At 48.8% G+C, this 17,892-nt stretch overlaps 2 protein-coding genes across 17 annotated transcripts in view; one reads left to right on the top strand and one right to left on the bottom strand.

Moving 5' to 3' along the window:
• Window positions 1–5,299, top strand: part of KCTD10 (potassium channel tetramerization domain containing 10) — a 35,763-nt gene extending 30,464 nt beyond the window's left edge. For 2 of the 8 annotated variants that reach the window (XM_079942195.1, XM_079942193.1), the window contains exon 7: window positions 825–5,299. In XM_079942195.1, coding sequence (XP_079798321.1) covers window positions 825–1,049 — 225 coding nt within the window. In that variant the 3' untranslated portion in view covers window positions 1,050–5,299. The remainder of the gene's footprint in view (window positions 1–824) is intronic. The other 6 variants (XR_013831236.1, XR_013831239.1, XR_013831235.1 and 3 more) reach the window with 6 other exon arrangements.
• MYO1H (myosin IH) overlaps window positions 4,204–17,892 on the bottom strand; it is a 141,986-nt gene continuing 128,297 nt past the window's right edge. For 5 of the 9 annotated variants that reach the window (XM_079942185.1, XM_079942188.1, XM_079942186.1 and 2 more), the window contains 12 exons: window positions 16,193–16,306; window positions 13,566–13,642; window positions 11,959–12,027; window positions 10,443–10,527; window positions 9,599–9,758; window positions 8,880–8,963; window positions 8,009–8,102; window positions 7,751–7,806; window positions 6,766–6,901; window positions 6,327–6,397; window positions 6,093–6,190; window positions 5,322–5,490 (listed from right to left, as the gene is read on the bottom strand). In XM_079942185.1, coding sequence (XP_079798311.1) covers window positions 5,343–5,490; window positions 6,093–6,190; window positions 6,327–6,397; window positions 6,766–6,901; window positions 7,751–7,806; window positions 8,009–8,102; window positions 8,880–8,963; window positions 9,599–9,758; window positions 10,443–10,527; window positions 11,959–12,027; window positions 13,566–13,642; window positions 16,193–16,306 — 1,192 coding nt within the window. In that variant the 3' untranslated portion in view covers window positions 5,322–5,342. Of the gene's footprint in view, window positions 4,338–5,321; window positions 5,491–6,092; window positions 6,191–6,326; window positions 6,398–6,765; window positions 6,902–7,750; window positions 7,807–8,008; window positions 8,103–8,879; window positions 8,964–9,598; window positions 9,759–10,442; window positions 10,528–11,958; window positions 12,028–13,565; window positions 13,643–16,192; window positions 16,307–17,892 lie in introns of those variants that run through there. The other 4 variants (XM_079942187.1, XM_079942191.1, XR_013831234.1 and 1 more) reach the window with 3 other exon arrangements.

Here is a 17,892-nt window from a genome sequence, read left to right as displayed (position 1 = left end):
CCTGGACGGGTTCCAGAGTGAGCCTGTGCTCATGTTCGTGCAGCTGGTTAGTGGTGGAGCCGGGCTGGAGGCCAGAGCCCCTCTCCTGGCTCCCTTCGCTCTGCCTCTTGTCCCTCAGGGCTCCTTCCTTTTTCCAGGGAGTTGGTGTTGGGATGACTGCCCCTTCAGGGACAGTTTCCTCTCCTTCTATCCCACACTTCCGGGACCTGTGCTTTCGAGCTGACACTCATGGTTCGTTGTCTCCCGTAACTGCACAGATGTTCCACTTGGGTTTTTGCATAATCGGTATCTTCCCTGGCAGAACATTTGAAGTGCTTTACCAGTTCTTACTGATTGCCTGGGACCCACCTCTAGTTCTCGGCACCTGACCCCGAAGGGCAGTAAGTGCACGCAGCGCTTTACTGAGTGGGAGGGATTGTGTCCATTTTATGAGGGTCCCCAGCTGGTGCCTGTTCAGAAAGGATGCTGCTTTAAGGTGTGGAATGCCTCGTGTACAAGGGTGCAGCCCTGATTGTTAGAAGTAACACATTGGGAATGATGTAAATGTCCAAAGGAAGGCAAACTTCCAAAGGGGGCAGAGAGGGCAGGGAGATCTGTTTCACTGTATCCCTTTTGTCTCTTGTGAATGTAGCGCCATGTGTAAGTGTTGCGTATTGACAATAAAAACTGCTTTAAACATAATAACGACGGTCTTACGGAGTCGGAGTCGTAGGGGCCTGGTGTAGACAGATGGCCCTGCTCAGAAGTCCTGGGTGGTGGCGGAGCTGGTGGGGTGGGGGGTTTGAGAGGCTAATGTACCTGCCTTGTGTTTTGTGGCGCTACAGGTGGAGTTCCCTGAAGCCCGGATCTATGAGGAGACCCTGAATATTTTGCTGTATGAGGCCCAGGATGGCCGGGGACCCGACAACGCACTCCTGGAGGCCACGGGTGGGGCGGCCGGACGCTCCCACCACCTGGACGAGGACGAGGAGCGGGAGCGGGAGCGGATCGAGCGCGTGCGGCGGATCCACATCAAGCGCCCGGACGACCGGGCCCACCTCCACCAGTGAGCGGGCAGGGGCCCCGCCTGCACCCCGCCCGCCCTGCTCCTCCCCGCTGTGCACTCAGATTCCCCGAGAGCTCCCGGGCCTCCCGCTGCCCCCGCGTCCGGAGAGACTGCATAAAAAGCCAGATGACGATTTTGGTATTTCTCGACCAGGTGAATGGATTGTCTTTACCCAGGTGAACACACCCCTGCCAGTGAACAAGCTGGGTCCAAGGTCTCTGCTTTCCTGAGAATCCGAGAAGCACTGGAGCCAGGCTTTCCTGGTTCTGGAGGAAGAGGATGAGTGGGTGTGGTGTGTGTGTGAGAACTTGTCTGCGGTATTTATTTCTGTGGGTGTTGACTGCCTCTTTGAGCTTCTTGGGCCGCCTTTCCTCCACGGTTCAGTTTGTCAACTCCGAAACGGGTCCTGTAGTCGGTGTCTGCGAGCTCAGTGTTTCCTAACTCCGCCCCAGCACCCTGGCCCCATTCCCGTGCCCGGCACAGGCTCCACGGCTTTGCGAACAGCCCGTCCCGCCTCGGGCATCGATCCTGGAGCTTGTTGGTGAAGGACCACAGCTCTTAGCAGTGGAGATACCACCTGGGGGTTCCTGCCTCTCAGCCGCTGTTCCTAGTGTGGCTCTGGATGCCCAGCTCCGTTGAAGGGGCAGGCCTGTTGCCCCTTCCGCTGATCTGTGGTCTGGTGCTTGTTGGGACCCTGCAGGGCCTGGCCGAGAGCAGAGCTGCCCCTTCCTCTGCCCTCCTTGTTGACCCACTCCATTCCGGGAAGGCTGCCTGGCCTGCTTATGGGCACAGCGTACAAACCACTGCCCGGTGGGTTCCATTCCTTCCTCTTTGGCCTTATGCCCCGTTAAGCGGGGCTTACTGCCCCCAGCGGATGCCCTGCCCTTTGCTTAGAAGAAATTAAACATGGCCCCAGACTCTTTTCTGGCGTCCAGACAGGACCACTGCTCACACCAGCAGCCTCAGGACGGTTCACCTGCTGTCAACGCAGCCGTCGCCTGGAGATCCCTTCCTGTCTCTGATCCTTACACGGTGTGGAGTGGCCATCGGTGAGCAGACGGAGAGGACGTGCAGATCCTTTTGGGTCCGGTCAGTGTGCATGTTCATGTTTGTTTAAGGGACGTGTGCGATTGTGGATGAGGATGTGTGCCCATGGCGCCTGGGTGGCCCGCGCTGGAGCCCTGCTGTCTGCACGGCGCTCGTGTGGGACGGACGTTCTCGGTTACCTACCTCCCCGTCTCCGCGCCCGCCCGTGACGCACAGAGGGAGTGGTGACAAATGTGGGTGGTTGAGACTAGGCTGGTAGAGTAGTTCCAAGGAGATTCGGATGTGTGTGAGGTATGGATGGGTTTTGTCTGCTATTCAAGGGAAACATTACCATTTTATACCAAAGGTGTTAACACGGGCAGCCTTTGATACAGTGCATTCGAACAAAACGAGTTTATATTTTGAAATGGTTTTTACAGCTTAGACTTTGTACACCCTGCCCTACTTGTGACAGTTGTATGCCTTTATTTTGTATCCAGCAGCAAAGCCTACAATAAAACTTTAAAACAATCATGACCCAACCTAAAAATCATGTATCGGGTAGATGCTTTTTAAACTGTTGTGTGGGAAACTTTCATATTAGGCCATTTGGATTTTATTAAGTGCTAAGGATGGGAGGGGAGGGGGCTTAAATAATGTTTTGTAAATATTTTATACTGTTGTAAGTTTTAAACACCAACCCTGCTGTTTGGGTTGAACTTTTTTAGAAAGTTAAAGTGAATGTCAGTTCTGATGTTTTCTATAGGAATGGAAAAGCCATCATGTAAGTTCTGTTTTTCAAATGTTTACGTGAAGAGTAACTAACTTTGTGGAACAGTCTGATTAGTTGGGGCTTCTACACCTTATGACCAAATGTTTCTGGCCGTCTCTCTACTTTCACATTTCCTTCAACTTTGCACTTGTAGTTTGGAGTCTTTGCTTCCCTGGGATATGAACAAGTTCATGAAACATTCCATGGTGAGTGATACTGTTAGTTGCATACAGCTGTGAGCTGACAATGACAAAGTGTTGGCTAGTCCAGGCTCTGTTATCAAACATATTCTACAAAGAAGTGATTTCTTATGTGAGCACTAAGGGCAACAAAAGTCAGTATTTGTATTTAAGAACCATCCAAGTAAAAACAAACACTGGCCTAAGATTTGGTGAAGAGCTAAGTTTTATTACACTGTAATAACTTACAATGGAAAAAGCAGAACAGCTTTGGGTCCCTCGTAATGAGGCTTTTTTTCAAATAAGTCATCTGATTGTGGTGACTGGGGACCTTGCCTCTCCATCGTCCTCCTGTAGTGGCTTAGCAGGGCGGTCGCTGTGCAGGTACCCTGGCCCTCCCTCTGGAATGTGTGTTTTCTAGGGCTCCACCCAGGGTCACTGTAACACGTGTGTGTCACTAACCTTTCTGTCTCTTTGTGCCATGGAAAAAAACGCTATGAGCTTCAGAAGTAGTCACTGTGTGTTGTACAAGCATCTGTGGACATATGTAAAATAAAAGTTATATAACGCTTCTACTTAAATCTGTTTTTCTGGGTCTTTTCAGAAATGCCCAGCACAGTCCAGCCACTGAACTGAAGTGCAGTTCACAGGAAAGAGAGCAGAGATCCCACCTTCTACTTCACCACCTAAAGGTTGCTGCTCAGGGTGGAAAAGATGAGTCATTTTTCCGTAGTGTTTGAACTCAAACACTGGACGGAAGCCTTGGGTGGAAATGCTGCTGGGCTTGTGAAACAGCGGTCGGCTGCTGTTGCCTCCGACTGCAGGTTTGGGGTGGGGAGAGCTACACCTCACCATGTGGAGCCTAAAGCCGTGCAGGAACTGGGTATGTTTCTGAGTTCCATTTATTTAAAGCAAAATTCAGATTTTGCAGCTTTATGCTCTCAGACCACGTATAATACTTCATTGTGCCCCAGGGGCAGCATGACAAAGAGAATCTGTCATCCCCCCATACTGACATGTTCAAGTGCCCGTCAAGTGTAGGTCCTATTGGGGATGTTTAAAATCACCCCCTTGGGTGACTTGAGGTTGGCTCCCTAAAGAGAACATGTAGTGCGACAGAACACCTGAGGGTTTGGCCTTTGGCATAAGATGCCACTCTGCTTCTTCAGGGACGATCCTTTTCCTAGAGCTGCTGGAACCTTTGCTTGAAGGTGTCGCTAACTGGACCAAATTCGAGCTTTCCTCAGTTGCAGCAGAAACGGCGATGGGAGAGATCAGACGTCATCCTCCATCAGGACTTCCTGCGGACCGACACCTGGGGAAGGTACACGCTGAGGTTTACAGGTCTCTCCTCTCACTCGGGAGGAGGCAGTGAGCGGTGCAGCCGCCTGCATGGTTGAGGGGGACGTGGACAAGCTGCGAGCAGCCAAGCCCCGTCACCCACACCGTCTCCTGCCCCACCTCCCGTGAGACAAGCCACATCCAGAAATGGGCTCACTGAGGCCTCAGCTTCCGCCTGAGCCAGCCAGGGAGGAATGGGGGTAAGTTTTAAGACAGCATGTAAACTGAAAAGTCACCTTATACTTTACATTAAAAATCATGCTTCAGTATTTTAACTTGTCCCCAAAGGAGTTACCTGTTTTCAGGGGCAATTATGTGTCTTTGTCCACAAAACAATTTCATCGTTAAATGTGTATGAGACAGTCCATGTTAGACCATTTTTTAGTTTGTATATATATACCAAGTATTCATAATTTGCTACAAACCATGTTTTAAAGATTCAGCCCCCTCAGCTTTCAGTTTGTCATTTGCCAGCAGAATTGGATCAGACTTGCTAGCGAGGGCAAAGCCCCGAGCACTCAGGCTTGACCTCTTAAGGTGCGCCTGGTTCCCAAACCTCTCCTCCTCAGTCCTGGGATCCTTGTTTTCCAGAGCCCAGGCCTCACCCCCAGCCAGTTACGTCATGGTGTCGGGGAGCAGGTCGGGGGAGACACACACACTGGTATTTTTCGAAGCTCGTCGGGAGTTTCCCCCGTGGAGACTCACTTGAGAACCACGTGATAGGGCGTGAGGCCTTTGGCATCCAGTAAAGAGGGGCTTTGACATTTAATAGTGTGAAAAGTTTAATGTCAGCTTCCGGTTCACTGACAAATGTGAGTAAACTGTTCTCCTTTTCAGTCTGTGTTTGAATCTGCACCTCTAGTACCCATTCCTTCCTATTTTTCAACGCAGAATCAGGGACAGAGGGAGAAATAAACTAGACTATGATTCTGGTCAATCTACAGGAGGACTGAAATTGGCAGAATCTTAACCTATAGTCTTACTTAAAACTGCTTACACCTCCCCTTCCCCAGACACGGCCACTCACCACTGTTAACTGTCCGTTTTTATCTTTATAGATTTGTTCTTCTGGTCCAGTGTCAAAAACTATTGTGCCTTCTTTTCCAGGACTAATATAAAACTGTAAACTTAAAATACACAAAGTGATAAATTACTGGCATACTGTATTTTTTCCTTCAGCTGTGGGCCTGCAAAAGAAATTCACCTGTGACGCTTACTAGTTTCGAGATCAAATTCCTGTTTCATTACAGAGTTTTATTGTATATTTGAGTAATCGAAAGAAACCCGTTTCTGCAACTGGGAAAATGGCCACGCCTTCCTGTAGTTATTTTCAAATCGGTTTAGCACAGTTCTTCCACAGGCATCAACAGCAGAGGTGTGGCTGGCACCTGCTCTCGCCCGGGGTGGGTCCCCCTTTCACTGGGTGACAAATTCCCTTAGGACCATAAGCACCTCCTTTGAAAACTAGATGGTGAGACCACTGTTCATTCCCTTTGGTGAATAAGTGATCACTGACTTCATTTCTGTGGAGCCCAAGTCCTAGGGGGTGGAGGGAAGAAAGCTGGTGATCGGAGGGGGCAAGGGTACCCCCAACCCCTTGTGGGTAGGCAGTTCTTACTTTGCGGGGAGGGGCAGGCCTGGGAGAAACGATTAACATTTGCGTCTTCCTTGATCTGTTAATAGACACTTAACATTGAATGACTTCCTGAGTACAGACGAAACCACCTACCTTTCTTGAACAACATTTACAATGTTCTCCTTCTTAGCCAGCATGACGAGTTTGGTAACTGCCTCAAATATGTGTTCGCACTGTAAGACGGCATCCCCCTGCGGCAGAGAGGAGAGAACACGGCCGGTTCAGTGGTAGCGGCTTCACGGAAGAACATCACTGAGGCTTCACTGGGGGCAGCTAAAGATTTAGGCAGTGTTTCCCTCTGTTAGCAGCCCTGTGGCCGTAGGTTACCTTTTGCCTGTTGCCTTCTGGCGAAACGTGAATGACTAACATTCCGTCGCTGAAGCTGCTGGTAGAGACACCTTAGGACAGATCCAAAGTTAGAGGCCAAGAATTGGACAACTTGACATTAATACAGAAAAAAGGCATGCCTGGGGGGTCCCCAACCCCAGGCTTTTTCCCTCCTAGCTGGGCCAAGTGGGGTGGCCCTGCAATCAGCACCTGTGCTCGGAATAAAAAGCTGGTCCCTGTCAAAGGTGACTAGTGTCCGACCCGGATGCCGGAGTGAGATGCCGTTGGCGTTTGTGCCAGAATAAGAGGCACAGCCCGGGCCGCCCTGGGTTTTGTGGGCATCTTCACTTAGGTCTTTCCGTGAAAGGCTGCTGCATTGCTGGTGTGCCCGGGAGCTGAGTCAACCCAGTGAATTTTCTGAAGGTTGCCTGCTGCTTACCTTTGAGCGCAGGGTACTCTATTTTCTGCTTGATTTTGGCAAGTTCCACCACGTAAGCTGCTTTCTGAGTGAGAATGAGTTGCCTCTGCCGTGTCTTGAAGCCTTTCCTGTCGTATTTAATGACCGGGATACCGTACTGCAAGGAGGTGACCGTCACTACGAGGCGACGCTTGCTTCGCGGGGGAGGGCGGCAGCGTACCGAGTGCCTTGTTACTCGGCCTCTGGAAACGTTGCTTCGAGCACCCGAACGGAGAGGGGCTCAAACAGATCTTGCATAAATGAGTTTTCCCTGAACCCTGGCTCTCTGCCTGAAAGGCTGTGATTCCTAGCTCTGCCTATGACGTTGACCTTCTGAGGTATTCAAGGCCACAGCCACTTGCCTCACGGGGCTGCTCTGAAAGGTCAGCAGAGATGAAGACACTCTGCAGGCGTTAAGAGCCCTGACAGCCAGAGGGTGATCCAACCTAGTCACAGGTTTCTAGTCCCCAGGGACCAAAGTGACCAAGCAGCCACCGGAGCCAGTCACCAGCTGCCGCATGCCAGGCCGCAGCCTGTGCCCTTCACACCATCAACCCCTCCGTCCTCCCCATTCACAGAAGGATGGAGGCACCGAAGGCGTAAGTCACCTGCCCAGGATCACACAGCTAAGTTACGAAACCCACGTCGGCGCCCAGGCACACTGCTTCTAATAGGGGATGTTTAACGATTAAGTGTATGCCTGCATTTCGCTTAACTTCATAGAAAGCCAAACACAGTTCCTGGGTGACGGGTGAGGGCCATAAGAACAGCCACAGGTACCTAATAGACACGTAACTCTGATCCCTACCATTTTAACACCCAGAGCATCACAGCTGAGAGCCCGGCCCACGCACACGCACCCCTGCCTTTTAATAGTGCTTCCAGACCCCCTTCACGTAGAAGACAGACCCTGTTCTCAGACCCCACAGGGGAATCCTGTCTCAGGCAAGGACACACATTTCCTTACCTGGATTTTCTCACTGCTGATGAGCTGAAGCACTTTGGGATTAATGTCTCCTTCATCTAAGGAAGCAACCAGAGCACAGCAAATCACTAAATACCACCCCTGTGCACAGGCCGCTGGCATCTGCTCGTTTTCTGTCCCTCTGTGACCAAGAGCTCAGCCTGGGAGCTAGCTGTCAGGAAATGCGGATCAAGCATCTTCCTTTGACTTTTTTTTTTTTAAATAGGGGAAGTGAGCACATAGATGAAAAAAGGGACTTACCTATTCGGCTGTTGGCAAAGGGTTGATTTAAGCTTTCTGCATAGCCTTCTTTCTTTCCCCTGAATATTTCACTTGTAACCACCTTTTGCTGCATCTGGTAATACATAATTAGAAGTACAAAATGGTGGCCGTGAGGCTTTTGGGGACCTAAAGAGGTCCACACTAGTGCTTGCTTTCCTGAATAAGTAAGGCTCCTCAAGGAGCCTTGTCATACTTCTGCATAGGAGTCAGAACACATAGAAGTCAATCACATTTGGCTTTGGCCAAAATGCCTCAAAAATTCTACTGATTAGAGTCTGAGGTTGACACTTAGGCTTGTCTCTGCTTGCACTGACTTCCTGGAAGTGGAATTTTCAGAGTTGAGAGTTTCTTCTAGGTCAGAGATCCCAAACTGCAGCCCGTGGGCCAAATCCAGTAGTTTTTTTGGAGCGCAGCCATGCCATCCATTTACAGGTTGTCTCTGGCAGCTCGTGTGTACCAGGACAGAATAATTTCAACAGAGATGGTGTGGCCGGCAAAGCCTAGAATATTACCCTCTAGCTCTTTACAGAAAAAGTCTGCTGACCAGCAAATGAACATAAAGAGAACTACGCCACCAGCAGAGAAGGGGCCCTGCATGCTTTGCGGTTCAGAGGCCGTCTAGATGATGTTCCCATGGTAACAAAAGAGCGATGCTACTTTGAACAGCTGCCAGTTAACGAGGGCTCTGTGCTAAGTGGTCTACATGCGTTTCATCCTCAAAGCATGTATGAGGCATGAGCCTTGTGTGACCCTTGGCTTACAGGTGAGATGGTGGGTGAGGATTGCTGACAAGGGGCCAGCACCCACCCCTCCAGCATCTTGCCACCTGCCCGCAACGCCACGTCCCTACCAGGGCTTTCCTCTCGGCTGTGATCCCTCGGCAGTACTTCCGGACCAGGTTCCTCATGCACATTTTCCTGAGCAGATTCGATGCCTGCGTGGAGAACACTCTTCTTTTCCACCTGCCTCCTTCACCCGCCCCCGCTTTAGGCTTCAGCCGCCAAAACAGAAGCTTTGAAAGCATAGCTGAATTCAGTTTGAGGTAAAGGACAGCCTTAATATTTTCTAGTCAAAGAAAGCAGCTCATCTTCCAGTCTTGGGCTCACTGTTCGCCGCTGCTAAACTAGTGGTTCCTGATCTTGAATGAGTTTTGAGTCACCTGAGTTGCTGGCCAGGAGGTTCCTAGAGACGCTGATTCATTGGGCCCGGGTTGGGGCCCAGGAATCTTAGTCACCCCCACTCTGCACTCCAGACACAGAGGGTCCCCAGAGCATCTACTGAGAAACACTGTTCTAGGCAACAGTCCCTAAACCCATCTGTAAATGTTACATCAAGGACAGAAAGCATTCAAGAGTGCTCTGTGTAAACAGACCTCCACGGGCTTTATAATTCTAGAGAGGATATACGAATTGCGAAGAGTTAAATCCCTTGGGCATCACTCTTGCAGGGAAGTGGTTTGTCTGCTGAGGCAGCCCTTTCAAGGCGAGGGGGGCGGCACCAAAAGATATACAAGTTAAGCTCCATCCGTGCCCACGCCATTTGCAACCTGAGTCCTGGAACAGTCCTTACATTTTCCAAGAGGCCAGGAGGCCTCAGCCAGCTGTCGTCCAAGACGTTCTCTGGGACGTGATACCGAAGATTCAAGATGTAATTCTTCCGCACGAACACGATGAACTCCTCATTGTCAGGACAGAGGGGCTTGTTGCGATGGATGAATCCCTTTATGAACCTAAGCGGGAGAGAGTTTTGTTAGTTTTCTATTTCTTCACTTCCCATTTCTTCACTGAAACTTGCGTTCTCTCCCCCACTGGTTTGATTTAATGGTGGCCAAAACGGTGGAGATTACTTTGTTCTCCAAGTAGGGCCACAGGCCAAATCTGGCCCAAAGATATGTTCTATTTCACCCACACCATTTTTTGTTTTCTTTTGAGTGACTTGAATTCATTGCCAACAACAACAACAACAAACTGGGAAGTATTACATGAAAGCCAGATTTCCAGCTTTCCTTGAAAAAAAAAGATCTGCCAACACCGGGCTGGCCGCAGTCTGCTAAAGTGGAGTAGTGACTGCCCCTCTTAGGTGGACTGAGCTTTCCAGTTTGCCACAGTCCCTACCCTACCTTATTGCCTTAGCCCAGCTCATGAGACTCGCTGTCCCTGCCTGGCCTCAGAAGGCATTCGACTTTGTGACTTTTGAACTAGGCTAAGAGAAACAACAAACGTTCTGAGTTGCGATCACTGTCAAATTAGGAAGCTCAGAAGAAGGAGAGGGAACAGAATTCCTAAGGGTTGACATCCTGCAGGGAAGATGACTTTTCTGCCTAGAGCCAAAACCTCCAAGTCCATGACCACCCTCTGCAGCACAATAGCACTTAGAGACCTTTCCTCCCTACTGGACCCAACTGAGAACTTACTTTCTTATAATCTGCACAGCCCACTTTCTCCTTTTGGCCTCCTTCCGAGCCAGGGCTCCACGCCAGTGGGCTTCAAGTTTAATGGCTGAAAGAGTTCACTGCTGGCATTAGAAGGTGAGCACAATCACTTAAATACAAAAGCCTTTTCCAGAATTATTCATCCACTCCGCAAACACCTGGATGCCCAGCACCGCACTCCGCTAGCCCTCGAGATGGAAAGTGGGATGAGAGTCATCAGTCTCTACCCGGATGTGCCCAGACGGACAACTGAACCAGAGTGACAGAGGAGGAGAGGGTGCTGGGAAGCATCAAGGGAAGCTCCAAAATTACACAAGGGGCCAGTTTTCTGAGGTCTTTTTGAGGGACCAGAGTGGCACTTGACGGCACAGATTAGTCTTGCCACTGCATTTGCTTTGTCTCACCCCATGCTTAGTTTTAGTTGTCTACGTTAAAAAATGGGGATACATAAATTGGGATACACAAAAATTAGATTTCTGGCTTGTGTCCCAGTTTTTAAATGCTTTTCAGATTGTTTTTCCAGTTAATTCAGATATTCAAAATGCTTTTCTTTTATTCCTCATGGCCACATTGTTACAAAAACAAACAACTGGAAACAACCCAAATGTCCATCAACGGAACAGCTCAATTGCGGTACGCTCATATAGCACACAGGGGTCAGCAAACTGCGGCCCTCGGGCTGGCCACCTGTGTCTGTAAGTAAAGTTATTGCAACAGAAATGTCGCAGAAGAAAAATACAAACAGCATAATTTTATGGAGTTCAAAACATTCCAGCCTACAAGTATATTATTTAGTGATGCATCCATAGATGATAAAATTATTAAAAAAAAAACAAGGAAATAAGGGAAAGTTCAGAAGAATAGTGTGTGTGTTGTGGGGGGATGCGGAGAAGTGATTGAGGAGGGACAAAGTGCAGGGGCTCCAAGTGCACTCATGGTGTTAGTTAATAAAAATAATAAAATTATTTTTTATTAATAAAAAATTATTCTTTAACATGCATGGACTTCCCTGGTGGCACAGTGGTTAAGAATCCACCTGCCAGTGGAAGGGACATGGGTTTGAGCCCTGGTCCAGGAAGATCCCACGTGCCACAGAGCAACTAAGCCCGTGCGCCATAACTACTGAGCCTGCGCTCTAGAGCCCACGAGCCGCAACTACTGAAGCCCGCATGCCTAGAGCCTGTGCTCTGCAACAAGAGAAGCCACCGCAATGAGAAGCCCGCGCACTGCAATGAAGACCCAACTCAGCCAAAAATAAATTAAAAAAAAAAACATGCACATGTTGTGGATCAAATAAAACATGTCTGTGTAACAAGTATAGGCTACATTGTTGAGTAAAAATGAGGCCCCAGAACCAGACCCCAAGAATGCCCGACACCAAGGTTTCAAGGCCAGGCAGGCGAAAAGGATGCTCAAAGGAACCTGTGCGTCTAGGTGCCATGTGGATGAGAGGGAAACTTGTCCATGGCAAACCCGAGAGGTCCTGTTCAGTTCTTACCTGCTTGTCTTTTTCTCACGTATGCTCTCCTTTCCAGGCAGCCTTTGTACATGGCTTGGATTCTCGCAACTTAAAAGAAAACAAAACTTTTGGTGAAATGGCTTTCAGTTGTGCAGCTTGGTAGGTGTGACCTTCGGAGGAGGTGTCGGCTGTGGCCCTAGGGGCACACAGGGTAGAGGTGACAGGAAGCCACGGGATATGACGGGATAGAAACGAGAGTGGGCGGGTTACGTTCAGCCTGAGTGCCAGAGCTGGCCAGTAACTGGGGCTCCCTTTCTTCCTCTTGCCTTCCCCCAGCTAAGGAACAGAACCACCATCTGGAGGGCTTGCTGGCCCCTGGTTCTAGGCATTGTATTTCATCCTCCCACCCAACCCTGCAAGGCAGGCAGGCAGGCATCAGCACATTTGACAAAGCAGATCACAGACCCAGCTGGTGAAGACCCTTGCCAGGTGCGAGGCAACCACACGGCTATGAAGCAGGAGTGTGAACCCAGGGCTGTGGAACCACACACATGCCGTGTAGCTTCTCCATTCACTGTGTGCCCCCTGCACCCAGTGACTGGGGTCCCCCCACAGACCAGGCTCCTCGAGGGTCCCGCACACCAGCAGCATCACATCCCCTGGGAGCTGGGTAGAAATGTTAACCCAGGCCCCCGCATTCAGCACCTGCCCATGAACCTGATCCTGGGTGATCAGTGCCCGCTGCCGGAGGGGTCAAAAACAGACCACCAACAACAGTGGTTACGAGCCCAGGCCCTGAAGCCAGACAGACACACACTCAAACCCCCGCTCTGCTGCTGTTGGGCCTCAACTTCCCCACATGTAAAGTGGACATAATAATACCACTCGTCCACAGGTTTGTTCCGAGAATACAATGAGATCATGAATACAGCAAGCACTGAGATTACTCAAGCACAGCTGGGCTCAGCAGGCCAGGTGAGATCTCAGAGGGGAAGCCCCTACCCCCTGGTCGTTTTGATTTGTGATTTTTTGCATTTTCCTCCCGTCTAAGTTTTCTTATTTACCATTCACAACAAACACCCTGGCTGTGGGCTTTGCAGCTACACCTTCCGACATCAGACACACACAAATGAAGTTTAAAAAAAACCCTTCATTTAAGGGGGATGGACTCCATGGGTTTAGGTCCTGGTGTGGCACGACAAAGTTGGATCCAAACTAAAAATGAGGCAGAACTGCAGTGTTTAAGTTTCCAGGTGCATCCGTGACAGCCCTCCAAACATAAGGGATAAATTCACCTGTGTCTTATAATCCTGTTGCCTTGTTCTGGGTTAAGGCATAAGTTCACCTGTATCTTATAATCCTGTTGCCTTGTTCTGGGTTAAGGCATAAGTTCACCTGTGTCTTATAATCCTGTTGCCTTGTTCTGGGTTAAGGCATAAGTTCACCTGTATCTTATAATCCTGTTGCCTTGTTCTGGGTTAAGGCATAAGTTCACCTGTATCTTATAATCCTGTTACCTTGTTCTGGGTTTCCAAAGCCAGTGCTTCTAACATTATATCAAACACTCATGTTTAAGATGTTTCCCAAGCTAAGCTTGTTCATATCACATTCTGTTAAAATCAGGGCAGGAAAAAAAAAAACCATACCTAATTGATGTTTACTAAATTCAAAGGCATCTTCAGTAGCAAACAGAGTTCTGGGGAAGCGAATGAATATTTTGGATCTAGAAATGAAAAAAATGTTTTCATTATTAACTGGTCGTCACCGTCTGTAGTGGATTCAATAGTGTCCTCCCCCCACCCCCAAAGTCACATCCACTTAGATCCTCAGAATGTGATTCTTATTTGGAAATACGGTCTTTGCAGATGTCATCAAGGTAAAGATTGAGATAAAATCACACTAAATCCAATGAGAGTGTTCTTATAAGAGAGAGGGAAAGACGCACAGACGCAGGGGAGAAGGCCGTGTGAAGACAGAGGCCGAGATTGGAGTGATGCCACAAGCCAAGGAATGTCAGGAGCCACTGGAAGCCGGAAGCAGCAAAGAAGGATCCTCCCAGAGAGACGTCAGAGGGAGCACGGCCCCGCCAACACCTGGATTTTGGCCTTCTGGCCTCCAGAAATGTGAGAAAATAAATTTCTGTTGTTTAAAGCCAACCAGTCTGTAGGTAATTCATTATGCAGCGCTAGGAAGTTAATTCACCTTCCTAACCCAAAGTGACTTCCCTGGGCTTTAAAAAGTGATGACAGAGAATATGGGTCTAAGTTTAGGAGAAGATCCCATCAGCCAGCAAAGGTAAATTATAAATATCGAGCTCCTATTGCCTGCCCTCAAGCCCCCCGGCCACCCACGCTTTGAGGGAAACTTCCCAGGCCAGCCACTGGGGACAGCAGAGCATCGTGCCACGTGAACCCATCAGAGGTTTTATACCGGGGGCAGATAACACCTCTGACCTCCATGACCCACCTCCCACTGGATGTGCTAAGCCCTATTCCTGAGAAATCTGGCTTGGAAAAGTAACTGCTCCTTGGAGCAGGGCCCAGAATAGAAGAATAAAGGATGGAACGGGGCCAGGGTGGTCATAGAGGGCCATGTACAAGTTGGCAGGGAAAGCCCACTGACAGATTCAAAGGCAGCGATCCCTGACGCTGGAATCTCTGCGGCCTGGGAGTAGATCCTCTTCATGTGTGGGCCCTGTGCTTTGCAATCAAATGAACGCTGACCAAAACGTCTAAGAGAACAGATGAAAATTATCCTGGTTCACCCCACTGAGTCCTGCCTTGATGCTTTCAATGTGTACGCAAAGTCCTGCTCACGGACGACAGCTCTACAGTAATGATACCTAGAGTTCTAGAACACCACTTTCTGGGAGATGCTAGAGGAGCTTTCTCATCGCAGAAGTCCAAATATCCCCTCCGAGAAGTCATGCATACATTTTGAACAATGAAAGAATGTAGGCACAGAGAGATGAGGGGATTCGCGCTGACACCCTCCTCATTTTGTGCACAAAGGAGCTCATCCCAGTCTCCAGTGCAGGTTTAGAACCCGGGGCTCCTTTATACTTAATCCCCTCCAACAGGCAACTATGTAGCCTTTCTAACCACTTAGCGCTTGTGATACGGTGCTTTATAATAAGAAATACGTATTTGGTCTCTGTCCCGTTCCAGTGTCACAGCTCCCAAAACCCTTGTAATTTCCTAAGTGATTAGAGCAATGGGGCATCTTTCACTATGATCTATCTTTTGGTTTTTGTTCCTGAAATAGCTTCAAAGTGATAAAGGGGAAATGGGTGTCTTTTTAAAAATTCTTTTCCATTATGGTTTATTATAGGATATGGAATATAGTTCCCTGTGCTATACGGTAGGACCATGTTGTTTATAGTAGTTTGTATCTGCTAATCCCAAATTCCCAATTTATCCCTCCCCACCCCCTTTCTCCGGGTGTCTTTTATTATTTATAACAAACCCCTTTCAACCGCACCACACCTGAGTTTATGCTAACAGCTGATGTTTGGAAAGCCCCTAGATAACCTAAGGATGGGAACTGGTTGCCAGGGAAACCAACCTTGAGATTAGAGGGTTGGAACTTTCAGCCCCACTCCTGGGCGTGAGGTTGAATGAATGACCACTGGCCAATGAATTTATCAATCATGCCTATGCCTCTATAAAACCCCCAAAAGGCATGATTTGGAGATCTTCTGGGTGCACGTGGAGAGAGCATGGGACGTCCGCACCCCCTCCCACACACCTTGCCCTATCTCTTCTATTTGGCTGTTCCCAAGTTATATCCTTTTGTAATAAACTGGTAATCCAGGAAGTAAAGTATTTTCCTGATTCTTTGAGCTACTCTAGAAAAATTAATCAAACCCAAGGAGGGGGTCATGGGGACCTCCAATTTATAGCTGATTGGTCAGAAACACAGGTGACAAACGGGACTTGTGATTGGTCTCTGAAGGGAGGATGGACAGTCTTGGGAGACTGAGCCCTTAACCCGCGGGATCTGACACCATCTCCAGGTAGACTGTCAGAAGTGAGTTTAATTGTCGGACACCCAGCTGGTGTTAGAAGTGTGATGGAGTGTTCTGAGTGTGAGGGAAGCGTTGAGAGTAGAGACACACAGGAGAGTTTTTTCTTTACAGAGATGCATTTAAATTGAGTGAATCCAAGTATCTGCTTATAAATCTACGTAAACTCCTGAAGAATGGATCTCCAGGCTCAAGATGGATACAGATCGATTAGGAAAACATTTTGACCGCGATTTCCGGGACACTCACCTCCCTAACTTGTACTCCTCGGGTTTGTAGCCAATGTACTTGATCAGCCGCTCTACGCCCTCTGCTGGAGGCCCGTGCCAGTGCGGCCAGGTGTCTGGGCACAAGGACTTGTACCTAGGGAGGGGAGAGGCATGTTTAGGAAGCCGCAGACCTTACACTAACTAGCTCCCCTAGAGGTCAGCTTCACTCCGCTGGGCACGCCAGCCACTCAGAGTAATAGAGTAGACTCATCACACCCACTTCCTAGAATTCAACGATATATACTCAGCAATAAAGAAGAGGAACTGTTTCAACAGGGTGGGAGGTTTGGCCTGTCTTCATAGAACAATGACCTCATCAGACACTCTACCCAAGAAACTCAATTCTGCTCCTAGGTGTATACGCAAGAGACATGAAAACATGTCCGCACAGAAGCTTATAGGTGAATATTCGGAGCATCATTATTTATAATTGACGAAAGGTGGAAACAACCCAAATGTCCATCAGCAGACAAAGGAATGTATAAACAAGTATGGTCCAGCACGGGAAGAAAAGGTATCATGCTTGATAAGGGACGAGGGATTTTTCAAGGGTAATTTTGGACCCAAGGTTGACTTAAGAACCTGATTTCAGTATAAAATGCAACTCCCTTCTAATATGTGGTCACGATAAAGATAACCATGATGTCTGTAATATGATGAAAAAAGTGAATGCAGGATTCAGAAGTGCCTGTGGACTGAGGCTAGAAGTGATACAACTGGAGCCACTGGACTAGAACCGCACTGCTTGGGCTGGAGCCCAGCTCAGGAGCTGGACAAGTCGCTTCACCTCCTCACTTTGCAGCACAAACAATGAATGACAGGACCTTCCTTGTGGGATCGTCACAAGGTTGAAATGAGATACCCCGTGGAAAGTATTTGGCACAGTCTGAGACTTCAAAACATGTTAGCTACGGTATTCCTGTTACGCTTCCTTCCCTTAATATCATTATATGGTTTGTGTTACTTTAAAATCAAATGTCAAACCGTTAAGAACATGTTTATTTTCCTGGAATTATACTTTGTGAGAAAATCCATTAAGGACATTGCAATGAACTGAATGTTTGTGCCCTCCCACCCCCAAGTTCATGTTGAAGAATCCTAACCCCCAATATGATGGTATTAGGAGATGGGGCCTTTGGGAGGTGATTAGGTCAGGAGGGTGGATCCCTCATCCTTGGGATTTGTTCCCTTATAAAAGATACCCCAGAGAGCTCCCTTGCCCTCTTTCCACCACGTAAGGATGTGATGAGAAGAGAGCAGGGTGCGATCCGGAAGAGGGCTCTCACCAGAACCTGACCGTGCTTGGCCCCCTGATCTTGGATTTCTAGCCTCCAGAACTGTGAGAAATAAACTTCCGTTGTTTATAAGGCACCCAGTTTATGGTACTTTGTCATAGCAGCCTGAACTAAGACAGGCATTGAGTGTCACATGTTCTTCCCTGATTACTTCCCTCTGTTACTGCCACACACAAAGGTACAGACACATGCCAACCCCAGGGAACGCAGAGCAACGCCAGGCCCTGCTCCCTCCTGTCTGGTCAGGCCCATCACTAGCACACACCATCCAAGCTGTCTAAACATGGGCTAGACAGACACAGAGGAGATGGGGAGATGCTTGAAATGCCTGCAGGGTAGAGGGACTCATAACTTCTGTCCTTTTTAACTCTGAGATGCAGTCGCT

This window comes from Stenella coeruleoalba (assembly GCF_951394435.1).
Source record: "Stenella coeruleoalba genome assembly, chromosome: 14".
Taxonomy (NCBI): Eukaryota; Metazoa; Chordata; class Mammalia; order Artiodactyla; family Delphinidae; genus Stenella; species Stenella coeruleoalba.
This window is presented reverse-complemented; position numbering and strand designations above follow the sequence as displayed.